This window comes from Oryzias latipes, chromosome 8 (assembly GCF_053564925.1).
Source record: "Oryzias latipes strain Hd-rR chromosome 8, Olatipes_Hd-rR_3.1".
Lineage (NCBI taxonomy): Eukaryota > Metazoa > Chordata > Actinopteri > Beloniformes > Adrianichthyidae > Oryzias > Oryzias latipes.
Window position 1 is genome coordinate 28,167,592 of NC_136244.1, and position 19,061 is coordinate 28,186,652.

General features: G+C 48.7%; 1 protein-coding gene across 5 annotated transcripts; it reads right to left on the reverse strand.

The window, feature by feature from the left end:
* Positions 1 to 114: 114 nt before the first annotated feature.
* med15 (mediator complex subunit 15) lies at positions 115 to 18,760 on the reverse strand. Of its 5 annotated transcripts, none has more exons than XM_023957173.2 (18): positions 18,595 to 18,760; positions 9,014 to 9,107; positions 8,863 to 8,914; positions 8,558 to 8,581; positions 8,273 to 8,437; positions 7,761 to 8,125; positions 7,455 to 7,607; positions 7,300 to 7,377; positions 7,115 to 7,219; positions 6,890 to 7,002; positions 6,687 to 6,817; positions 6,478 to 6,600; positions 6,342 to 6,405; positions 6,211 to 6,277; positions 5,881 to 6,038; positions 5,643 to 5,809; positions 3,327 to 3,425; positions 115 to 3,257 (listed from the first exon to the last, which is right to left on the reverse strand). In XM_023957173.2, exons 1-18 carry the CDS (start codon positions 18,660 to 18,662, stop codon positions 3,121 to 3,123), a joined length of 2,163 nt encoding a protein of 720 aa, XP_023812941.1. In that variant the 5' UTR covers positions 18,663 to 18,760; the 3' UTR covers positions 115 to 3,120. The 5 variants fall into 5 exon arrangements, with proteins under 5 accessions (XP_023812941.1, XP_023812943.1, XP_023812942.1 ...); XM_023957175.2 differs by having other exon boundaries at positions 1,247 to 3,257; positions 7,115 to 7,198; XM_023957174.2 differs by having other exon boundaries at positions 1,247 to 3,257; positions 7,115 to 7,198; positions 7,300 to 7,380.
* Positions 18,761 to 19,061: the final 301 nt, after the last annotated feature.

The following is a 19,061-nucleotide window of genomic DNA, read 5'->3' on the forward strand; positions in this document are numbered from 1 at the left end:
AGCTGCATCAAATGACTCAAAATTCAAATGAAAAAGCATTTCGGGTTTTTCTTTTTATTTATGGTACACAATCGCTTCCATATCACTTCACAAAAACTCAACCGAGACAATCTGTTTATTACCTCATACGTATTTTAATACCAGACACTTCCTATTCGAATACTATACATAAAACATACACATAAAAGGATGTGAACACTGAAAAAGACGTTTCTGTAGACAAAATGTCTGCGTCCGTCAGAAAAGCTGCTCTGCAGTCGGTTTCTGCTTTTGCAGCTCCAGCGCGTCTTCCAGCAGAAAACTTGGGAAACTTGTCCAAACGGTTCCTGCCCTCAGATCCGTCACCTTCTGATTGCAAAAATCACCTGTGAACCGATCAACCAATGAGATGCTTTCCCCTGTCAGCAGCCAATCAGATTGTAGAATGTTATAACCATTCATTCCAATCAATCTACTTTGTTTCTTGAATCTTCTAACATCTCAAATGACTTTTTAGTCAGTCTATCGTCCCTTAAAGTGGATCCTGTGGACCTCATGATGGTCTGAGGACCGGCTCTGCAGAAACTTTACATCTGGTAGCAAAATGGTCAAAGTCCTGCTTTTATTCTGAAATGTTCTCCAGGTTTTTCTCCATTTCCTCCTCACCTGTTCAGGCACACAAACAGCTCGACTGAGAGCACGTGCACGTACGTGCACACAGCTCGGTGAGGTTCGTCTTCACCTGTGAGGAAATGGAGTGAATGAAGGAGGAGAGGTGTTCTGGACCCGACCAGAACCAAGACTCGGATTCTGTCCAAAGGAAGTAGGGAAGCTGTTGCATTCATGGAGCATCTGTGGAATCTGTGATGGGGGGGCACAAACTATCATCAGGGCCGTCATTGGGTGTTCTGCTTCTCCCATCAGATGCAGACATTTGTGTTTGATCAAATGTTTCCAGCTTTGTCCTCCGCTCTGCAGAGGGGGTGATGCCTTTAGGGACCTCAGGACATCACAGCACGTCCACACCTCCCTCCTGGCTATACAGGGAAAGCTGTTTCAGAAAACGACGTCACAGTCAGGCGGCCAATCAGATCGCCCATGGGACCGACCTGGAGCCACAAAGAGCGGCGCAGATCTAGACACGCTAAAAAAGCTTTAGGACGGGTCATGTGTGAACACGGTTAGTCAATTCAAGTGTAGATGGATGCCAGATGTCAGTCAAAACCCGTTTCTGCTGCACTAGATCAGTGGGAGACACCAGAAGCTGTTCAGAGTTTACCGTTTTTATTGTATCGGACGTTTGCCTTAAAGAAAAGACACGTGGGCTAATATCAGCCCCCCACATTGCCTGGTGCCAGAGGGGGGGGTATTAATCTCCACAGGCCGCGTCTGCCTAAACCGCCGTCAGAGACGTCTTTGGACCGGAGCTGGACGTATCACAGCTCAACACCCTGTCTTACTGCACACAAACCACACACCTGCTGCGGGACAGAAGAGCCAAAACCCAAATCCTGACCACGAATCCAAGGAAAGATTCCCCCCTCCCAGTGTGGACGGACCGGACCCTCAAGCTCGTCAAACAAACACGTGAACTCAGTTTTAGGAACCACTTTGCTTTAGTCAAGGACTGCTGCTGTTTCTGCCAGTGAGGAGGACAAACGTCAACCGGAGAAAGTCCAGGCCTACAGCCGGCCACCGAGCAACGCCACGCCCACTAGACGTACGCCCACTAGACGTACGCCCACTAGACGTACGCCCACTAGACGTACGCCCACTAGACGTACGCCCACTAGACGTACGCCCACTAGACGTACGCCCACTAGACGTACGCCCACTAGACGTACGCCCACAAGACGTACGCCCACAAGACGTACGCCCACTAGACGAACGCCCACTAGACGTACGCCCACTAGACGTACGCCCACTAGACGTACGCCCACTAGACGTACGCCCACTAGACGTACGCCCACTAGACGTACGCCCACTAGACGTACGCCCACTAGACGTACGCCCACTAGACGAACGCCCACTAGACGTACGCCCACTAGACGTACGCCCACTAGACGTACGCCCACTAGACGTACGCCCACTAGACGTACGCCCACTAGACGTACGCCCACTAGACGTACGCCCACTAGACGTACGCCCACTAGACGTACGCCCACTAAACGTACGCCCACTAGACGTACGCCCACTAGACGTACGCCCACAAGACGTACGCCCACTAGACGTACGCCCACTAGACGTACGCCCACTAGACGTACGCCCACAAGACGTACGCCCACAAGACGTACGCCCAGATGACGGAAACAAGGAGGCTTTGAGACTAACGCCAGACTCTTGGCTGATGAAGGACGACATGCGGCAGAAACTAAAGAGGAAACACGGAGACACACTGGAAGTTCCCGGCAAAAAACACTGAGCTGTGGACGACCAGAAACACCCACCAAGAGCGGCGCCTGAACACATCACGCCATTGTACAAAGCTGAACTAGCCGCCTCGCTGCAGGTGACACGCCCCTCGCGCCGACACTAACGCTCTGGTGTGTGCAGATCCTGGCGGTGGGGGAGGGGCAGTTTGTGTCTCACTGTCTGCTGGGGGGGGCAGTGAAAGCGCAGATCCCGTGCACGCCGCAGAGCCTGAACACGCTGCAGATCAACACGGGCAGCACGGAGCACAGGGTGAGGCCCTGAAGGCAGCAGTGCCCACCTGGGGGCGGGGCCCTGAAGGCAGCAGTGCCCACCTGGGGGCGGGGCTCTGACGCAGGTGTGTGTGTTGCAGGTGCTGACAGTGGGGGGGAGTAGCAGCTGCATCGACGTCTTCACAAACCCGTCCTACAGAGCCTTCTCCCTCAGCTTCTGATGCCTTCAGGAACACTCTGTACATCAATAAACTTTGATCCCAGCCTGTGTCTGTCTGATCCAGCCTCATGGGGAGGGGGGGCTAGCCCACCAGGGGGCCCGTCGGCCTCCAACCCCCCCAGTGGGAATCTTTAGGAAGCGATGAAGGTGATGTGAGGAAGACTTTTCATAAACACAAACAGGAGCGCCCCACCAAAAAGAAAGAAGTCTGTTGAGTCTCAGTCACCCAGAATGCATTGAGGCAGTGGCATGAGCGGACCACCCCAGGTGGGCGGGGCTTCAGGCGGCAGACAGGCACGCCTGCCGGACGCTCTGGGCCCAGGTGTTGAGCAGCTCCGTCACAGAGTGTTTGTCGGGCAGCTGCAGCAGTTTGGACGTCATGTTGCGGTGCACGCTCTGCAGGAAGCTGTTGGCACCTGAGGACGCACAAACGCATCACTACCAGCCTAGGCTTCCCGCCCCGCCGCCGCCGCCCTCACACTCACCGTACTGCTCGCCGTCGTCGCTCCAGAGCGGGCTCTGGTCCGGATAATCCGCGGGAATGCTGAGCTGCAGAGGAGGAACGCTGGGAAAGTTCTTATCATCTGAGGAGGAACCAACAGGAGGAGGAGTCACAACCTTCATTCAGGTTCCAGTCCAGGTTCCTCCAGGGTCCCGGATCAGAACGTCAAAGCATCTGACCAGAGCAGAGTACTGTAGTAAAAGTAGGACATGGCCCCATGAACTACTACAGTTACTTCAGACATTTCAGCAGAGGGATGGATTTCCTTCTGACACCAGAACCGGGTTTTTCTGGATGGTTTAACCCTTAAAACGCCGCCAGAATCAGACGTGTGGAACTCTGATGCTGGAGCGAGTGGGTCGGTTTCAGAATGAAGCTGAACTGCAACGATTCCGGATTTACGGTTTCTGTTTGAAACTGGAGAAAAAGGTCAAGAACGGAACGCCAGACGCCCGGTTCTGCTCTGACATGCTCAGGGAGGAGCCAAAGGTCAAATCCAATGAACCCTATTCTGATGGAGCTAGCATTAGCATTAGCATATCTGTTCAAAGGCGTTAAAGTTGACATAAATCAACATAAAGACTGACGTCAAAGACAGAAACCATTCAGAAGCTACACTTGAAGACCATGGTGAACATGAGACTCCTGAAGACCCCCCCCCCACATCAGTCATGTGACCCCGCCCATTTCTTGTTTTTTCAGTTTCTTTATTCCAGCTCCAGATTTCCCCGCCCGCCCCAGAAGCCCCTGATTGAGGAGGGTTAAAGGCCCTTTTTGGCTCCTCCCTTTCCTCCCCCCATGGCTGGCAGCCACACCAGCAGGATGACTCATGCTTGTCACAGCGGCCTATTTTGTTGTTAGTGTTTCCACATTAGTGGGAATAAACCTGGTTGCTTTGTACTGTAAGCCCTTGGTTGTGTCTTTTATGTTGCACCCACTTAGCCGGGACGTAACACTGCCCTAAAGGAACCATGGACTGTATCTGACAACGGGACGGAGGGAGAAATCCTTCAGATTATGTCATCCATTTCATGCTGGCCCTTCATGCTAGGCAGCTATTGCTAGCTGCTCATGCTAGCTGCTCATGCTAAACTCTAATGCTAACCACTTATGCTAGCCACTCTTGTTAGCTGCTCATGCTAGCTGCTCACGCTAACCCCTAATGCTAGCCGCTCATGCTAACCACTTATGCTAGCCGCTCATGCTAACCACTAATGATAGCCGCTTATGCTAACCACTAATGTCAGCCGCTCATGCTAGCCAATAATGCTAACCACTAATGCTAGCCGCACATGCTAACTGCTCATACTAGCCGCTCATGCTAACCAGTCATGCTAGCCGCTCATGCTAACGACTAATGCTGCTACTCATGCTAACCACTTATGCTAGCCACTCATGCGAGCTGCTCATGCTAACCACTCATGCTAACCCCTAATGCCGCCACTCATGCTAACCCCTAATGCTGCCACTCATGCTAGCTGCTCGTGCTAGCTGCTCATGCTAACCACTCATGCTAACCCCTAATGCTGCCACTCATGCTAACCACCTATGCTAGCCACTCATGCTAGCTGCTCATGCTAACCACTCATGCTAACCACTCATGCTAACCCCTAATGCTGCCACTCATGCTAACCACTTATGCTAAACTCTAATGCTAGCCACTCATGCTAACCACTCATGCTAACCACTAATGCTGCCACTCATGCTAACCACTTATGCTAGCCGCTCATGCTAACCACTAATGCTAGCCGCTTATGCTAGCAACTCATGCTAACCACTCATGCTAACCCCTAATGCTGCCACTCATGCTAACCACTTATACTAGCCGCTCATGCTAACCACTAATGCTAGCCGCTTATGCTAGCAACTCATGCTAAGCACTCATGCTAGCCGCTCCTGCTAGCCGCTCCTGCTAAACTCTAATGCTAACCCCTAATGCTGTCACTCATGCCAACCACTCATGCTAGCCACTCATGGTAGCCGCTCATGCTAACCGCTCATGCTAGCCGCTCATGCTAACCACTAATGCTAGCCGCTATTGCTAGCTGCTCATGCTAACTGCTCATGCTAGCCACTCATGCTAGTCGCTAATGCTAGCTGCTCATGCTAACCCCTAATGCTAACCGCTCATACTAGCCGCTCATGCTAACCAGTCATGCTAACCCCTAATGCTGCCACTCATGCTAACCACTAATGATAGCCGCTTATGCTAACCACTAATGCTAGCTGCTTATGCTAACCACTAATGCTAGCTGCTTAAGCTAACCACTAATGCTAGCCGCTCGTGCTAGCCGCTCACCCAGCTTGCAGACGAGGTGAACGCTGCCATTGTTGCTGCAGAACGAGGGGTCCAGGTTGACCAGGAAGCGGACGTCCAGGCGGGCCACCTCCCCCTGCAGGATGTTGGGGACGGTCTGCCGCTCATCCTCCTCCAGCTTCCTCTTCCTCCCAGAAACGTTGGGGCCGCTGCGGCAGAGACACAGTTAGACAGAGCTCGGCGAGAGAGCAGCGCCCGGCGTCCGCAATAAAAAACCTACGTGATGGGGGGCCCGTGGATGGCGCTCATGGCGGGGGCAAAGGTCCGGTACAGGGAGTGGTTGAAGACCGGCGAGCGAATGTTGGTGATGATGGCGTCCAGCAGAGGCTGACACAGGTACTGCTGCTTAGTGGCCATGGGTGGGGGAGGGGGGGTGGGCTGAAAGAGAGAGAGAGAGATTTCCTGGAGGGTTGGAGGTGCAAAGGTCACAGGAGAGAGAGAGAGAGGAGGTCTGGGTCTGATGGAAGACCCATCTCAGTGAAGGGGTCCGTGTGTATGTGTGGTTGGGGTTGTGTGTTTTTTGTATGTGTGTGTTAGTGTGTGCGTTTACCACAGCCATGTCATTCTTCAGCTTCTCCAGGGCGATCTCACATTTCTGCAGCGTCTTCAGAGGACACCTGGGGGTCAGAGGGCAGGTGAGGCTACAGAGTGGAGGAGGGGGAGGGGCGCTGCAGGTGCTACCTGATGTTCGGGTCGGTCAGGATGTTCAGCAGACTCTTCATCTTGCTCAGGTCCTTCTTCCTGTCTGAGAGCAGAATCAGAACTGAGCTTTGTCCGTCCGGACCGGAACCAGCTCTGGGTTGTGTCTCCGCCTCACCTTCATTCTTGTCAATCTTGTTGATCATGCGGCGAAGCGGCTCGATGTACTTGGACAGCTGCTTCAGCTTCTCCATGTACTGCTGGTCCTCCAGAGATGGACTCATCACGGAGCCGGGGTTACCTGGGGGTGGGGGGGGGGAAGTTGGGAGTCAGTTTACCTGCCCGACCGCGGCCATTGAGCGGTTCTGGTACGGATTGCCGGCATACCTGGAGTGTTGAGCGGTCCTGGAGAGGGAACGCTGTAGATCTGAGGGGGCCTGCTGGAGGTGGCTGTGCTGGGGGAGGGCTGAGGGGAGGGGCTGGGCTGGAATCCTCCTGGGGAGGGAGTCGGGCCGGAGCTAACGGAACCAGAACAGAGTCGGAACCAGGACACGCAGCGTGTGCGAGGGGGGGGGCAGCAACTGTCCTACCTGACTGAACTGGGCTGTGAGGTGGGGGGCTGGGGTGAGGGCTGAGGGGGCGGGGGCATCTGTGGCGTTGGCACCTGCACAGGTGAGGGCGATGATATCATGGCGTGCTGCACCTGTGATACAATTGTAGAGGGCTGTTAATCATAGTGTGGTTCTGTGGTTCTGTTGGTGTGGTTCTGTTGGTTCGGTTCTGCTGCAAACGTACAGGCGTTGGAGAGTACCTACCTGTCCTCCAACCACGTTGGAAGGGGTGGGGGCCGCAGAGGCGTTGGGGGGGTTGAGAACGGGTCGGGTCGGCCGGCTAAGACTCTGCATCGGGGGACGACCCAGCTTCAGACGGAGAGCAGAAGCTGCAGGTCCAGCGCCGAGACATAAAGTGCTGGTTCTGGAGCTGAAGAGCGGGGACTCACCTGTCCAGGTGCAGCGCCGGGCGTGGACAGCTGGGGCGGGGCCACGATCTGCGCCGAGTGCTGCATGGTGGCACGGGCCTGCTTTCCCACACAAGGAGAAGGACTGTCAGGACGAAAAACTGAACTGGTCCGGACCCGCCGGACACCGCTGGTACCTGGAAGGCTTTGAGCTGCTGCTGCTGCTGCTGGGAGTGGGGGGGCATCTGACCCGGCGCCGGCTGGACCTGGACCTGATGCACCATGGGATGCATGGACTGAGGCTGGGCCTGAGGGTGGTGCAGCTGCGGGAACATCCTCACCTGGTGCATCTGCGGACACCAGGACAGACTGCCGTTACCGTAGAAACACCGAGGGCGGGGAGCAGACAGTGGGAGGTGCAAAGGAATCTGGCGCTGCTCAACAGAACATGCTCAACATCTGTCTTCAGAATCGGTCCTGACCAATTTGTGTTAGGATTCTACCTGGTTTTGCTGCTGCTGGTTCTGGTGCTGCAGCTGCTGGTTCTGGTGCTGCTGCTGTAGCTGCAGCTGCTGGTTTTGGGCCTGCTGCAGCTGCTGGTTCTGGTGCTGCTGCTGTAGCTGCAGCTGCTGGTTCTGGGCCTGCTGCAGCTGCTGGTTCTGCTGCTGTACCTGCAGCTGCTGGTTTTGGGCCTGCTGCAGCTGCAGCTGCTGGTTCTGGTGCTGCTGCAGCTGCTGTTGCAGGTTCTGGTGCTGCTGCAGCTGCTGGTTCTGGTGCTGCTGCAGCTGCTGGTTCTGCTGCTGATGCTGGAACTGCTGGAACTGCTGCTGCACCATCGTCTGCATGGGCATTTGGGCCGGCGTTGACACTGCGGACACAGAAGCGGAGGATGTGGCGCCGGCAGCTCAGAGGCAGCCACGGACGGGCTGAACGCTCAGGCACAGCATGCTGAAGCAGACACATGGCAGCTAGGGGGCGCTGTGGAGAGCAAACATCACGCAGAGGAAACACTCACTGCCTTGTGGGTTTCCAGGCACCCCTCCCATGACATGCTGGCCTATCTGCATCTGCCCCATGGGCCCCATGCCCCCCACTTGAGCCCCGGCAGGGCGAGGCCCCATTCCGATGGCGCCAGGCCCCACTCCAACCCCTGTCAGGTTAGTCAGGGCATTCATGGGATCTAGCAGAAGGTAGACGACAAACAACATTAAGCCCATCCAACATGCAGCGTCAGATCATGGCGGCGGTGACTGCAGCAGAGAGCAGAACCCATCCAGAACAGGACCGCAGGACCGCTTACCTGGACCCCCCAGGGACTTCTTATCTGTGGAAAGACAGAGGACAGGCTGAGGGTTGAAGGCATGACGTCACGTCTCACAAAGCATCCAGAACCACCACAGCGCCGTCATGAGCCTCATCACTCCAGACCTCCTCATGCTAGCAGACGGCGCCGTCTCCTCGCTCTGGAATGTCTCTGAACCTTCAGCTAAATCGGCTCGCAGCTTAGCGCTCCGGAGAACCGCTGAGAGCCTCTTTCCTCCAGCTGCGTCCTGCGTTCTGGAGCACAGCTGGACACAAACTCCCGTTTCACAGAGCAACACTTACGGATGTCTCTGAAGTGGATGATGAGCCGCGCCACCAGTGAAAGATACTCGTCCTGGAAAACAGTGGTCGGGTCAGTTCTGAGCGTGACCTGTTCAGTAACAGGAGGAGAACATGCAGGCGGAGCTCGGTCCCACCAACCAGGAAGACTCACTCTGGTCTTGGCCTTGTTGTAGACTTGGTTCTCCATGTCCGTGCCAGACTTGTGGGTCGTGGTGCCGGGTCCCGCCTTCCTCATGGCCTCGTCACTGCACACAAACACACGGTCACACAATCACTGACTGTAGTTTTTGCTTACGAGCGGAACAGCAGTTTGGAGTACCCTATTTGGTCATTGTCCACCTGGGGGACTTCAAGGCCCACCCCCATAACAGGGGCACCTAGAAGGGCGTGATTGGTAGGAAAATCCTCCCTGATCTTTACCTGACTGGTGTTTTGTTATTTGACTTCTGTGCTCGTCATAGTTTGTCCATAACGAACACCACGTTCGAGCACAAGGGTGTCCATCAATACACGTGGCAGCAGGACGCCCTAGGCCGGAGATCAATGATCGACTTTGTAGTTGTTTCAGGTGACCTTCGGCCTTCTGTCTTGGACACTCGGGTAAAGAGAGCAGCAGAGCTGTCCACCGACCACTACCTGGTGGTGAGTTGGAATCGCTGGCGGGGAAGGAGGCCGGAAAGACGTGGGAGACCCAAACGCACGGTGAGGGTCTGCTGGGAACGTCTTGCTGAGCCCTCCATCAGGTTAGTCTTTAACTCCTATATCCGAGAGAAATTCAAACAGGAACAGAGGGAGGTTAGGGACATTGAGTCCAAGTGGACCATGTTTTCCACTGCCATTGTCTCTGCTGCTGCCGGGAGATGTGGTCGCAAAGTCTCTGGTGCCTGTCGCGGCGGTAACCCCCGAAACCGGTGGTGGACACCAGAAGTAAGCGATGCCGTCAAACTGAAGAAAAACTCCTACCAGGCCTGGCTGGCTTGTTGGACTCCAGAGGCAGGCGCCAAGTACCGGCAGTCTTAGCGAGCTGTGGCCCGGACTGTTGCAAAGGCAAAAACTCTGTGCTGGAAGGAGTTCGGTGAGGTCATGGAGAAAGACTATCGGTTGGCCTCGAAGAGATTCTGGCAAACCATCCGGCACCTCAGGAGGGGAAAGCAGTTCTCTACAGGCATCGTTTTTAGTGCAGGTGGGGAGCTGTTGACTTCGACTGGGGAAATTGTATGGCGGAGGAAGGAATACTTCGAGGATCTCCTCAATCCCACTGACACGCCTTCTTTTAAGGAAGCAGAGAATGAGGACTTTGGGGTGGGGGCTGTCTATCACCCAAGCTGAAGTCACTGAGGTAGTCAATGAACTCCTCAGTGGCAAGGCTCCGGGAGCGGACGAGGTCCGCCCAGAGTACCCCAAGTCTCTGGATGCTGTGGGAGTGTCTTGGCTGACATGTCTCTGCAGCATCGCTTGGCTATCGGAAACTGTACCCAGGGCTCGACGTAGCCATTTTTCCGCTGGCCCGGTCCAGCTCGCTTGAGCAGTACGGACCACAAGACTTTATTTTTCACTTGTCCGCTCAGTTACTAAAATATCTAACGGTTAATATATTTTTCACCTTTTTCAGTAAAGTATATTTTGCGAAAACGTGTAGTCAGGGGTGCTCATTACGTCGATCGCGATCGACCAGTCGATCTTCAAGGACATGAGTGTAGATCGCGGGCCAAAAAGGATAAAAAAATAAAATAAAAAGTACTTCTTAAAAATCCACCAGCCAATCAAAATCCTCACTGAGAAGTACAGGACTTGATTGAGATGTAGATTGGCCAATCGGACATCCTCTGATACATACGTCAATGCACATGCGTGTTTAAAAACACTGAGCGCAAACTCTCTGTCATCAGGAAGTCGCTTTCTGCCTAGTTCTTTTTCTTCTAGTCCCCGGCAGAAGACCACTACTGACAACCGGAGTGTTTATTGAAGCCGTCCCACGTGTCTCTTCTTGCTATCAGCTCTGCAGTTATCGCCCGATAAATACGAGCTCATTAAGGAAGCTATTTTTTACGTGGCACGCACTTCGTACGAAGCCAGCAGCGCCTTTGAAATGCCATGATGCCATGCTCCCCCTATTGCACGGTTTACAACAGAGCATGACAAATGATAGTCTTTCTGTCTTTCTTGTCCTGTTGGCTTCATCGAGCCAGGACGTCCAGCATGTTTCGGGGCAGTTTGCGGCGGAGTGTGAAGTGGCTGGGATGAGGTTCAGCAGCGCTAAATCTGAAGCCATGGTTCTTGATCGGAGAAGGGTAGTTTGCCATCTCTCGGTGGGTGGAGTGTCCCTGCCCCGGTAGAATCGAGTAGAAACGCTTCTCCTCCACATCGAAAGGAGCCAGTTGAGGTGGCTCGGGCATCTAGTCCGGAGGCCTCCTGGACACCTCCCTGGAGAGGTGTTTCCGGGCATGTCCCACTGGGTGGAGGCTCTGGGGAAGACCCTGGACATGTTGTAGACTATCTCTCTTGGCTGGCCTGAGAATGCCTCAGGGTCCCCCAGAGGAGCTGGAGGGGGTGGCCGGAAGTTTGGGCATCTCTGCTTAGACTGCTGCTCCCGCAACCCTATCCCGGATAAGCGGAGAAAGATGGATGGATGGATGGATAGAATTGACTGACGAAATGAATATATCCTTGTTGGAGATATCCAAAGGAAGTTTGAAAAATAATTATGGGATGGCCACACGACCTAAGGTTTGGTGGCCATTTTGTGCCAAAATCTGAGATTTAGCGATTTCCGACAATATGGGAAAATGAACTTCTTTTTGAGCAATTTCCACAACATTTCACACACATACCGCCATCTTAAGTCTACAATCACCGGTGGAGTTTTGTTGACGTTTGACCTCGGGAGAAGGCCGCCATCTTGAATTTTCTAAATAAAAAAAAGCACCTTTACTACCGGATACAAATGAAAACTCATCCTAGGAATTTTCATTGATTGTCTCTTAACTTCCCGGGCATCAATGCTATTGTAGAAAAAATGTTGTAAAAAGAATTTGTAGATTTTGAATGGCGTGAGCGTGGCAAGCTAATAAAAGTGACAATACTCTTGTTACTTGCACATTTTTCAACGGAATATTGTGAAAATTTAAGGCATGCATCCATGGCTGGCACTGAACAAATTGATATTACATTGGATACGAACATATAAGCAATGTGGGCGTGGTTAGCAAGAAACCTCAGTTGTAAAGGAAATCCAGAAGTTTACTATTTGCGATTCGTCTGAAACCTACGTTGATCTGTTCGTTATGCCCAGGTGATCAAAACATAAAATGGTTGCTATGGAGATAAAATCAACAGAATAGTCGCCATTTTGAAAAAAGGTGGATTTTCCATCAATTTATCACATGTACCTCTTACCAATATGATAATCATAAGCAATGTGTTTTTCTGAGTCAGTGGATAATGCTGATAGCAATGCTAGCACTTTTAACAACATGCAGCTCAGTTAGCCTTACAGAAAGAGAAGGAGGGGTTAGATGTGTGTAGTGGCTGCTCAGCAAATGGGGTCGGGTCAAAGGTGGGTGGTCTAGACCCGGGCGGCTGTGGAGCGTAGGGGTTGGGAGGGGGGGTAGCACCTGCAGGCCATAAAATGCCGATCGCAGCTTTAATTATATTTACTGCCTGGCTTATACATTTGTTGTTTCAAGATTGAAAATAGCGTTGGTAGCATTTCCTGAGAGCTCCGCCTTCTTTAGGACAGTCTGAGCGTTTGAAACAGCGAGGAAGTCCGCCATCAAGAGTTGATGTTTTCCTCAACAGAGAACTTCCCCGACTGGATTACAGCGCCGACAAATGAAAGAACGCGGCCTGAAGAAACGGTGGAGAATCGTAAATGGTCACAAACACTGATGATCAGCATAAATCATCATAAGTACTCATAACAGTATTAGAATAAATCACAGAAACCTCTAATATCATTCCTCTCTCTCAGAGTGAACCAGCGTGTTTGAGTAATGCCAGTTTTAGAGGCGTCCTTATCTCCTCGCTTTAGGACCTACAACAAATCTGAAAAACTTATAGTGACGTTGACCACACCCCCAACGTCAGCGTCCAGCAGGTCACCGTCAGACTTTGGTGCTTTGTGTCCGATATTGTCGTCGGGATTGACTCACAAACAAAATCCTCTCTGCTGATGTGGAAGGACTTGGAGCAGAGTCTGCATTCTGCAGGTTTCTGCTGCTAAATGCGGTCCAGGTCTTTCCTCTGTTGATACCTCTCCTTGAAAAGCCGCTCGTTGTCAAAAGTACATTTGTAATAGTCGCGCATGCGTAGACTGATCGGGTGGCCGTTTCAGATCGAGTAGCGCCAGGTGTTCCCCCAGCCAGCAGGGAGCTAAGATGGCGGTCCGTGCGGTCAACTTTTTGTGAGCTGCGACGATCCGGTCCCAAAATATCCCTTTTGACCTCGTTTTCAAACTGCTGAACTAGTTTTGCTTTATTTTTTTATTACTCTCAAGTCTTACCACTGTAAAGAGACAAGAACGAAGTGGGAAAAACAACAACAGCAATATTAAGAGCTCCTAGAATGCCACGGGAAAAGCCTGTATCGGAGAAGCCGACTCCCGCATCCAAAAACCCAGAGATGACAACACATGACCACGAATACGCCATGGAAGTATCCTCGCTGTCTACTAAAAGGAAAACCCCGGTTACACCCACTAAGCTCTCCATTCCACCTAACAAGGTGGTCGTCTCCAACAAAAGTGATGCCGAGTTGTCAGCTCTAACTGCCGCCATCGAAAACGGCGAGGTTTGACGACTTTGACGGAAGACTTCGGGAAAACTCTGTGATTCTGGCTAATCTCATGAAGATCACTGAGGTAAACGCTGCTGATATAAAGGACTGAAATCCAAAGTGCACAATTTGGGAAAAGAAGTTTCTGTGCTGAGGAAAGAAAATGATGACTTAAAGAGAGGGTGGTAGAGATGGAGCGATATAAACGGCGCTGGAACCTGAAGTTACAAGGTTTGAAAGAAAAAAGCGAGGAAAACACCCGCAAAGAAGTCCTGGGGATCCTGGCAAAGATCGCGCCACAGCACACATCGGTGTTGGAAATGGTTGTGGATACAGTACATCTGCTGGGGAGGAGAGAAACCGGGAGGCACCGGCAAATCATCATCCAGTTCTCCATGAGGCACTACCGCCACATCTTCTGGAAGGTTTCTAAAGATGCAAAGGTTTGTAAAGAGATGGGAATCTTCTTCAAGCAGGATTTCTGCAAATCTGACCGAGAACCAGGAGCTGCTGTCTGGCCCAAAATGGAGAAAGGAGAGCGGCGGGACAGAACGTCTGCTACCGGGGCCACATCGGGAACGCCAACGGCGTCCGTCTGTTTCCAGACTAGCTGGTTTTTTTTATTCCTCTTCATACATTTGGAGTTAATTACCTAAATGCTTTGTTGTTTGAAGCATAAACCTCATTTGCTCCATTTTTTCCACACCTTAAGTTCACAGAGGAAAATGAAACTCTGTTGTTAACTTATAAGTTCTAAAGTATTTTTTCTAAAAGTTTGAGGTCTAGTTCTGCATTACAATGTTGTTTGGGATCTGAATTCCAACCGCTCACTTTCACCTTCAGTAACTAGCTAAAGTAACTTTTTGTTCATTTTTGTGTTATTTATTGTGTTTCATGTCTAATTTTAACTTTGTTTCTTTAAATGTTAGGGGTTTACGAGACGATGTCAAAAGAAAATCTATGTTTCTATTCTGTAAAAATGTAAAGCCAGCTGCATTCTACTGCAGGAAACTCCTTCTGTTAAAGCAGACCAACAGTTTTGGTCTAATCAATGGGGAGACAAAATCCTATTCTGTCACGGTACAAACAAATCTTCTGTTAAAGTCAGGTCTCAAATCCAAAAATCCTCTGGAAATCTAATTCCTCACTTCTCACTAATGAAACTTTCTGTAATGCTGTTATTGAGTTATTAGAAACAATAAAAACTGATTCAACCCTAAAATGTTACACTGATAAATGAGAAATCTTTCAATTCAAAGTACGTCAAACTGCCATTAAACACAGCAAATTAATATCAAAACATTATAAGCAAAAAGAAACTGAAATTATGAGTTAAACCAGATTTGTTCCAAGCCTGTTTTCAATGATAAACAACACTGAAGTCTTTTAGTGTTCTCTTGACGATATTTCTATTAAAAAACCAAAAGCAGCCTTCATCAGATCCTGAGAAAAGTGGGTGGAGCTTGGTGAAAAGAGAACATGTGATTTCTGCAGTCTAGAGAAGAATTCTATAAAGAAACTTCATATTAATAATCAATGATGCTCTGATCCTCAAAGATCTCTAAAGAAATAAGATCATTTTATAATAAACTGTACTCGTCATCCTATTCTGAGTCCCACACTGAAACATTTTTCCAGACTATTAAAAGGTTTGATTCCTAAGATTGATGAGAATTTTAGAAACTCTTGTGATTCAGAAATAACTTTGCAGGAATCAGAGAAGCTGTAAGCTGTCTGTCCAAGGATAAAGCTCCAGGATGTGACGGACTGACCAGTAACTTTTAGAAATTCTTCTGGGAGCAAATCAAAGATTTAATTTTTGAAATGTTTAAAGAAATTATTCAAAATGGGTCTCCAACATACAATGAAACATCGTGGAATCACCCTTATTCCTAAGCTGGATAAAGACCCAACATGTCTAGATCATTTATAACTCTTTTGAATACTGACTATAAACTTCTAACGCATATATTTGCAAACAGACTCAAGTCAGACATAATCTCTGAAACGCAGTCTGGTTTTATTAAAGGTCGCTCACTTCATAATAACTTAGGCCTTGTTCTGGATCTGATTGACTATGAACGTCTCATAAATACAGACAGTTTGATTCTAGTCTTAGATTTTTACAAGGCCTTTGATATGATTGAGCATATTTCATGTTTCAAAGTCTGTAATTCTTTAGTTTTGGTAACAAATGTATTGATGTAGGGGGCTGCACGGTGGAGCAGTGGTTAGCACTCTTGCCTCACAGCAAGAAGGCCCCCGGTTCAAGTCCCGGCTGGGGGACGTGAAAAACACAACATCAACGGGGGGCCTTTCTGTGTGGAGTTAGCATGTTCTCCCCGTGCATGCGTGGATCTCCGGCTTCCTCCCACCGTCCAAAAACATGCTTCATAGGTTGATTGGCAACTCTAAATTGTCCCTAGGTGTGAGTGTGAGAGTGAATGGATGTGTGTTTGTGGACATTCTACCCTGAGACAGACTGGCGACCTGTCCAGGGCGTCTCCTGCCTTCGCCCACAAGTGGCCGGGATAGGCTCCGGTGACCCCGAAAGGGAATAAATGGTAAAGAAGATGAATGAATGATGAATGTATTAATGCAGTTAAAACCTTTCACTATGAAACCAGTAGTTGTGTTTGTTTACCTGAGGGGACGTCTGACAGATTTAACATTAATGGTAGAAAACAAGGTCGTCCCATCTCACCTCTTCTATTCACTGCAGCAGCAGAAATGCTGTCTTTGCTCATCAAACACACTGACTTTGGTAAGCTGTCAGTTAGAATGTTGAATTTTCAATAAACCAACTAGCCGACCATACAACAGTCTTCCTGAATAATCTACATGACATCCCATAATTCTTCAAACTATTGACATCTTTTCAAAAGCTTCAGGCCTCAAACTGAACCTAAACAAATGTGAGATCTGACCCATTGAACATGTTTATAATATTCTGATTAAATCCACAGTTAAATACCTCAGAATGCATAGAACTAAAAACCAAACAGACTTGGAAAAACTGAATGTTTGGGACAAACTAGAGAAACGTTTGTCTCTGCTGAATAACTGGCCACAGAGATTCTTTCTGTTTTTGGTAGAATTCTCCACCAAAATTGAAAGTATATCCAGATTCATATATCCCACCTATTCTATGGGTGTCCCTAAAAAAGCCATTAAAACTATTAATCAAATCAATGTTAACTTCATATGGAAAAGGAAAACACATAACAAGGTACTCTGACTAAGAAATACCAGGATGGAGGTCTTCAAGCCATAGACTCTAACAGCCTTAAACGGGATAAAATCATTTATTAGGAATCTAAATAGTATTTGGTTCATTGTTCCTAATAAAATATTTTCCCGCCTAGAAGGGATCACATTTTAACTCAGATGTGATTTTGACATTAAGAAACTTCCCATCCAAGTTCTCCTGTAATGAAACTCATTTCTAAACACAATTCCAGTCCAGACAACACTCCTCTATGGAACTGCAGATACGTCACTGTTAGAAACAAATCTATCTTTGTTCCAACATGGTTTGAAATGGAATTTGGTCTTTAATGAATCTTCTTAATGACGATGCTTCTCTCATGTCTGTTGATGATTTCACAGCTAAATATGGTTCACTAACAAATAGAAAAGATGTTGAAAACATTATTAAGTCCATTCCTCAGAATGTTGTTTCATGATGTCATCTACAGACGTCCTACTGTCCCCAAGATTCTGATTAATGGACACAACATAGCAACGTCCAAACCCCCCATGTTTGAATGAAACGTCCTTTCCCTACATCTCAAATCCAAATTATATAACCCAATATTTTAATATTTCAGAAAAGAAACAAATAGGAACTAAATATTTCAAACCCCCCATCCCTCCTAAAGCAAAGTCCACTTTCAAACCTTTTCAGGTATTTACCCTTCCAAGGAATAATTAAGAAAACGGTTTGAAATCCTGAAAACTGTTGTTCTTTTTGTCACGATGACATTGAAACAACTGAGCATCTTTTCTTTGAATGTTTTTATTCTGATGTCTTTTGGAATAATTTACATTATTGGCTTTTCCCCAAGATTCCACTTTTAGCAGACTTTTCTATTAAGGACATTATTTTTGGGTTTATTTTAGAAAACAAGAACACAGAACTTATTCAGAATGTTGTAATTATTTTGGGTAAATTCTATATACATAAATGTCGTTTCCTTAAAATCAAACCATATTTTTCTACATTCATAAAGAACTCTGCTCTTTTTTCATCTGTAAACTTCATGGAAAACAAACCTGCTATGGAACTTCAGAGTATCGTCTGTAACTGTCAGCTTTTTGAAAACCGCCTAAGCTAAGAATCATTACAATGTTTATGTAACCCCCCCCCCCCTTTTTTTATTTTGTTTATTATTTTAATGTCTTGTTTTTAATTCTTTTTCTGTATTATTGGTAAAAATATTACTTTATTTTATCTTGCATTTGTTCTTTGTACATGTCCAGTACTTTTTTCGATGTTTCTATACTTTGCATAATTGTACACAATTGTCACAAACTGTAAACCTCAATTGTCTTTTTCAATTAAAAAAAGAAAAGTTCCTCCAGCCAGGATCACGTGATCCTGCCGTGGGAGATGGCGTCACTGGCCGTTTACGTTAAAGCTTTGTGTTCACTTAATCCAGATGTTTTCACATTTCAATCTCTTTTTCTCGTAAGTCACTTCCCATTGGATCAGGATCAATAATACTGAAAGTCATCATTGTATATCTGGGAAATCGATGTTTAGTTTTTCAATCAGAAAATGATCCGTAAACCGTTAAAGTAGCTACACTGCAGGACAAACTGCTCGGTGTTGGAACACTCCGGGCTCGTGATGAGGCTAAGCGGACAGCTAGCTTTAGCTTTAGCTTTAGCTCGCGCGGCTGCCAGACCGGAAACTGAAAATGATCAACACCCATAAACCCAAGCGGCGGTTCTCACATCTGAGCGACGACTTTCTGCCGAAACTGCGTGCTCCTCCAGTCGCTGTCTGAACCGGGGACTTCCATACCGGGATTCGGTTCTAGGATGCAGACTTAAGACTTAAGGACAGAAACAAACCGTGGCTCTTCTTCTGCCGATAGACACAGGTGAAGCAAAGGCGCACCCCTGCCCCCTGCTGGTTTAAGGTGGAAGTGCTGCGTGAGCGGCCGAGAGGACAGAAATGCTGCAACACAAGGCTTCACTTCACAAAAACTCAACCGAGACAATCTGTTTATTACCTCATACGTATTTTAATACCAGACACTTCCTATTCGAATACTATACATAAAACATACACATAAAAGGATGTGAACACTGAAAAAGACGTGATGTTTTTTCTACCGTGTTTGCATATTTGGGTTGGACCACCATACCTGATCATTGTGGACACTACTAACTGACATATCACCCAGAAGGGTGTGCAC